The sequence below is a fragment of the Sinocyclocheilus grahami genome, unplaced genomic scaffold (genome assembly GCF_001515645.1).
Source record: "Sinocyclocheilus grahami isolate Dianchi unplaced genomic scaffold, SAMN03320097.WGS_v1.1 scaffold179.1, whole genome shotgun sequence".
NCBI lineage: Eukaryota > Metazoa > Chordata > Actinopteri > Cypriniformes > Cyprinidae > Sinocyclocheilus > Sinocyclocheilus grahami.
In genome coordinates, this window is record NW_015505358.1 from 922,329 (window position 1) to 928,564 (window position 6,236).

Sequence of the window (6,236 nt, forward strand, 5' to 3'; positions counted from 1 at the left end):
AACCATTTTTGGTTCCACAAAGAACCATTCAGTCAAAGGTTCTTTAAAGAACCATCTCTTTCTTACCTTTTTATAATCTGAAGAACCTTCTTTCGCCACAAAGAACCTTTAGTGAAACAAAGGTTCTTCAGATGTTAAAGGTTCTTTATGAAACCATTTAGACAAAAAGATTCTTCTATGGCATCGTGAAGCACCTTTATTTTTAAGAGTGTATAAGAGTTAAAGGCAGGGTAAGCAATTTCGGAGAGGCTAGCAATATCAAGCTAGCTCCCACCCTCCCTGCAAATCACTCTCCAAAGCCACGCCTCCTCCAAAACACCTGAACACACAGGTAGACCAGAGACTAACCAGCAACACCATGAGAGGCGGCGTTGAATGCAACGCTGTCAGATTAGCTCATGTCTTATTCACTGGTGAGAAAACATTACAGTACAAAACGCATAATATTACAATAATAACGCCTTCCATTCTCGCTCAGTACGCAATAGCGTAATGACGCATACATACAAATACAGGTGGGACAGCCTATCGTAGCCCGAAGGATATGATTGGACAAACATCTTCCACAGACATATAAATACATTTAGACCACTTAACTTAGTGATTGCTATCAGGATGTGAAGAGACTTTATTTTTTTATTATGCCTTTTATTTAGATAGGACAGTAGGTCGACAGGAAGCGAAGTGGGTGGGATCGGGAAAGGTCCACGCGCCGGGACTCGAATTCGGGACACCCGGCGCTACAAGTCTGCGCGCTGCCCATGAGGCCATCGGCTCCAACGTTAAGATCTTCAGCCAGCATAACAAAAAATGTTTTTTAACCAAATCACCTATACCCTGTCTTTAATGCAAGTTAAAAGTCGTGATATCATCTTGTTTTGAACGTCTGAGTGAGCAATTTTCTGTGAATGTGCGAATGTCTAGAAGAAAATCAAAGTACGGTAAACGGTGAAACTATTTGCGCCACAAACCAGTGTATTTACATTTAATCAATTAAAATAATAAGGTTAAGAAATACTTGTTTACAATATTAAGCAGCATAACGAGCTGTTTTGTACCGCTAGCGGATAAAACCGGAAGTCTTGCACATTCACGTTACAAAAATAGCCGCACATGCTCTTAAGTTAAAAATAAGGTGGAAAAGCAGGAAAGTGCTCAATAGTGCTGATAAAATACAAAATTATACAAGTTATTGTGCCTAATGTGAAACATTTCCGATGCTTTTATTGCAATTAAAAATCAGATCTACTGCAATAAAAGTATAGTCAGTCAAAATTAAAATCAGTTGTTCTGTACAAAATTAAACTATTTCTATTGGAAGTTGCTTATCAAGGCCTCTAGATGGTGCTGTATTAATTGAGATCTATTTCTATAGAAACAAAACTTGTGAAAGGCCATCATCATTAAACAAATAATCTTTAATGCATGCATTTTTTACAAAAGTGCAGGTTTTTCTGAGCATGTTTTTTTCTGTGCAAATGACAGCTGTAAACATTGTTGATAATGTCAGTTAGTGAGCAAAGCCACAATACTATAAAAATTTGCCTGAAGTTAGTTTTAGTTCCTCTGAACAGGTTTGTAATTGCCGTTTCCTCTTTCTGTGTCACAAACTGAATAACAGACAGGCATATAGAGAGAAAATGACTTGTGGCATGTTACAGACGTGCACAAAATGTCAAATATATATATATTTTTTTCTGATGTGCACAAAAAGGATTTATTTATTTATTCATATTGCACTAAAAACAGTTTTAATTTTGTATTAGATTTTTCAGTTTTTGTCTGTTTAAGACTTAAGTGTAAACACCATTTTTGCATTTGAGTATCAGCACTTTGCTACATTTATTTTCACAATTTGCTGATTTGCTTTTATCTAAAATTTTAATCCTCATGATATGAGCCCTTTAACTACATACTGTTCAATGCTGTTTTAGTATGCATGTAAAATAATGTTTTCAATACAATACTTTGTCCAGGAAGGTTTGTCTGAGTCTGAATCTCACAGTAAAGTCATCCGCAGTTGCATAAGGCAGACTTTTTGATCACAGGTGGCTCTTTTTTAATGGTGGCCCCAACCGTTAACCCCTGCCAGTCATCTCGGGTGGGTATTTTGCCTTGCTGGAAGAGGTTATATATGCCTCTGGTCAAGGTCTCAAACACCTCCCTGACATTAATGTTCTCTTTTGTAGACACCTCAAGATAAGCAAGCATGTTGAGTTTTTTAGCCAGAGCGTCTCCTTCACTCTTCCTGACCTGTCGTCCCACGGCCAGATCACATTTGTGACCCACAAGCACGAAGAACATTGGGTTCGGTTTCACATAGTCCAGGACTTCCTGATGCCAGCTGCCCACACGATCGAACGTCTGTCGCTGCGAGACGTCAAACATCAGGATGCAGCCCACAGAGTTCCTCATATAAGACTTACATATGGACCTGCAGGAAAAAGGGTCAGAGTCACGCATGCTGAGGAACTGAGCAACTCCACTGAATATTTTCGGGTGGGTTTATTTCAAATAAATAAATAAATGTCATTCTTTTTTATTTATTTTATTTTTTATTTCTGCATTGAAACACATTTTAAAGTCTTGACAATAACAAAGTACTTAATATTTTTACAGTTATTAGTAGGGAGAAAAAAAAGATATAGATAATTTAATTCAGGTTGACAGCTGTTTATTGACACTGATTTATGAAGAACACCTCTTTTTTTGAAATATGCAAGTATGAAATACGGTTGAAGTAAACAGCTGTTTCTCAAAACATACCTTTATGCCTTTGTTTTTGTTTAATTGTTATTTTTTTTCCTTTTATAGCAAAATTTAAACAATGAAACAGAAAAGAATTAATGAAAATAGTGATGGTGATTTTGCTCTGATAATATATGACAGCAGACATGTTACAAAAGTTTGAATTCCTAAAATGATACTCCAGCAAGAGCTATAAAGATCTGCATTGGCAACAGAAGGTTTTTCATTTCTTTTAATAAAAAAAATTAATTAAAACAAAAACTATCTATATTATTTTTCAAAATAGGGAAATATATACACTACCGTTCAAAAGTTTGGGATCAGTAAGACTTGTAATGTTTTTTAAAGAAGTCTCTTATGCTCACCAAGGCTGCATTTATTTGATCAAAAATACAGGAAAAATGTAATATTGTGAAATATTATTAAGATGTAAAATAAAATTTTTCTATTTTAATATACATTAAAATCTAATTTATTTCTGTGATCAAAGCTGAATTTTCAGCATCATTCCTCCAGTCTTCAGTGTCACATGATCCTTCAGAAATCATTCTAATATGCTGATTTATTATCAGTGCTGGAAACTGTTGTGCTGCTTAATATTTTTTTGGAACCTGTGATATTTTTTTTCAGGATTCTTTGATGAATAAAAAGTTAAAAAGAAGAGCATTTATTTAAAATAGGAATATTTTCTAACAATATGCACTACAGTTCAAAAGGTCAGTCAATTTTTATCCTTATTTTATTTTATTTTTTACTTTTATTCAGCAAGGATGTGTTAAATTGTTAAGTGATAGCAAATATTTATATGTTGTTAGAAAAGATTTATATTTAGAATAAATGCTGTTCTTTTTAACTTTTTATTCATCAAAGAATCCTGAAAAAAGTATCGCAGTTTCCCCCAAAAAATAGTAAGCAGCACAACTGTTGCCAACATTGATAATTCTAATAATAAATCAGCATATTAGAATGATTTCTGAAGGATCATGTGACACTTTATACTGGAGTAATGGGTGATGGAAATTTAGCTTTGCATCACAGAAATAAATTATATTTTAAAGGATATTAAATTAGAAGCCATTATTTTATATTGTAATAAGTTTTTGCAAGATTAGTTTTTTTCTGTATTTTTGATCAAATAAATGCAGCCTTGATGAGTATAAGAGACTTCTTTAAAAAACATTACAAGTCTTACTGATCCCAAACTTTTGAACGACAATGTATTTAAAATGGTGAAATATATAATATAATATTTAAAATAGTGAAATAAAACGTAAAAGATCATCAGACGAATTTTGGCCAATAGAAAAGTTGAATAACTAAAATGACAGCATTTAAAATGTGTGTGACAACTTGCCCCGACCTGCCATTTATGAGAATAACCTTTGTCCAGAGAGCAGTTCTACCTTTGATTTCAAACCTACCTTTATATATATGTGACCCTGGAGCACAAAAGCAGTCTTAAGTCGCTGGGGTATATTTGTAGCAATAGCCAAAAATACATTGGTTGGGTCAAAATTATAGATTTTTCTTTAATGCCAAAACTCATTAGGATATTAAGTAAAGACTATGTTCCATGAAGATATTTTGTAAATTTCTCACCGTAAATATATCGAAACTTCATTTTTGATTAGTAATATGCATTGCTAAGAACTTAATTTGTACAACCTTAAAGGAGATTTTCTCAATATTTAGATTTTTTTGCACCCTCAGATTCCAGATTTTTAAATAGTTGTATCACAGCCAAATATTATCATATCATAACAAACCATACATCAATGGAAAGCTTGTTTATTCAGCTTTCATATGATGTATAAATCTCAATTTCGAAAAATTGACATTTAAGACTGGTTTTGTGGTCCAGGGTCACATATTATAATGACTCTTGTCTTATCTTTGTGTTTTATTGTGTAGCCCAAAATGCAGATACTGAAATTGAAGTTCGGAGGATAAAATTAACCAAACTCATCCTAATTTAAGACTTGAATTAGGATTTTAAAAATTAGCCCTGGCCTCCCTTATAATTCATCTATAGTCTGTTGTCCCACTTCTGTCATTTATAATCTGCAGGTTTTGAATTCGCATAAACTTTCAACATGTCAGAAAGAAATGACAATAAAATAACATGAGTGTAACCTCACGTACAGTATATGATCTGGTGGGTTTCACTGATAGACACTCACCTAAATCTCTCCTGGCCTGCAGTGTCCCACAGAAGCAGTTTGATCACAACATCAGGGTCAAAGTTCATGTTGTGCACCTTGAAATCAATTCCCAGTGGAGACTGACGAGATTCATCAAACGTTCCTTCAGTGAAGCGATGCAGAAGAGACGACTTCCCTACGGATGAGTCTCCCAGAATCACTATCCCGAATCTAAAGTTCCACGGCACTTGCATCGTGAGCGGCTCGTGTTACAATCTCTGTCAGTGCCTCAAAACTCAGCAAAAGTCTTTACCCTCTGGTGACTGAACAAACAGGTTAAATAGCACAAAGAGGGAGAGGTTTGCAGACCTCCACACCTCTTTCATAACAATAGCCAGGTTGTGAAAACGTGGCATTGCAAACAACAGAAATTGCACAATGAGAAACAGTATATCTGTGCTGAGGATGTGATATGTGCTGCATACTGTCATGAAATATCATATGCAACACTATTGTCAAAGCATTTATGCCTGTAACACAAATACTGCATAGTTTAATTAGTTTAAATCTACAAGTTGAATTAGTGTTTGATCACAACAATGATGCTTATCTTAGTAAACACCACTTTTATAAACACCAGTATTATAATAAATTAATTAAATATAATATTTGTGGCTGTTCCTGACCTTCTGGGATCTTTCTTCTCAGAAGGACTCGCAGAAGAAAAGCGTGTTCATATTTGTGAGAACCGGTTTGAACTGTTGGCAGCACTTTGTTAAAAATAGTTATGGTGTTCTCTAGGGCTGGGTAAAAAATATCGATATCTCGATTTTAATCGATTCTCATTTTTACGGAACGATATCGATTCCTAAATCCCAAGAATCGATTAGTCTAGCCTGTTTTCAGTTAATGGACGGAACATTGACACTTGGGCACTTCCCATCCAATATATCGCAATGAGCATTGTGCTTTGGTACTTTTAATATGAAACAAAGTCTCAGATTTCAAATTCTGTCCATTGCATTGCAGTATTCAAACAATAAATGCCGTTTTGGCGCTGTTTAATGTGGAGTGACAGATCGATAGCGCCTCAGTTCAACAGACGAGGCAGCGCGTGGCGCACGTTTCAGCACAAAATAAACATGACTAAACACATGAAGGTAAGTTAATAGAAAGGGTGCAACTTTACAAGCTGTATCCTGTCTCATGTAATCGCTCAATCAGTGTTTCAGCCGCGCAAAGACGTCAATATAAGAGCTTGTAAACAATGTCACGTAACGTCACATTTACCTCAGAAAAACATATTCGTTGACCATAAACTCATTAGTCAGATAGAAAAATAAACTG

General features: G+C 34.8%; 1 protein-coding gene across 1 annotated transcript; it reads right to left on the minus strand.

Annotated features, from left to right (window-relative positions):
* Positions 1–1,777: 1,777 nt before the first annotated feature.
* LOC107594146 (ras-related protein Rab-39B-like) lies at positions 1,778–5,162 on the minus strand. The gene is made up of 2 exons (XM_016284091.1): positions 4,929–5,162; positions 1,778–2,434 (listed from the first exon to the last, which is right to left on the minus strand). Exons 1-2 carry the CDS (start codon positions 5,141–5,143, stop codon positions 2,011–2,013), a joined length of 639 nt encoding a protein of 212 aa, XP_016139577.1. The 5' UTR covers positions 5,144–5,162; the 3' UTR covers positions 1,778–2,010.
* Between the last annotated feature and the right edge of the window lie 1,074 nt (positions 5,163–6,236).

Excerpts from the sequence above, each read along its gene's own strand:
- LOC107594146 (XM_016284091.1), bottom strand. The coding sequence starts at position 5,143 with ATGCAAGTGCCGTGGAACTTTAGATTCGGGATAGTGATTCTGGGAGAC. Across the intron at positions 2,435-4,928 it reads GCAGGCCAGGAGAGATTTAG|GTCCATATGTAAGTCTTATA; the intron begins GTGAGTGTCTAT and ends TTTTTCCTGCAG.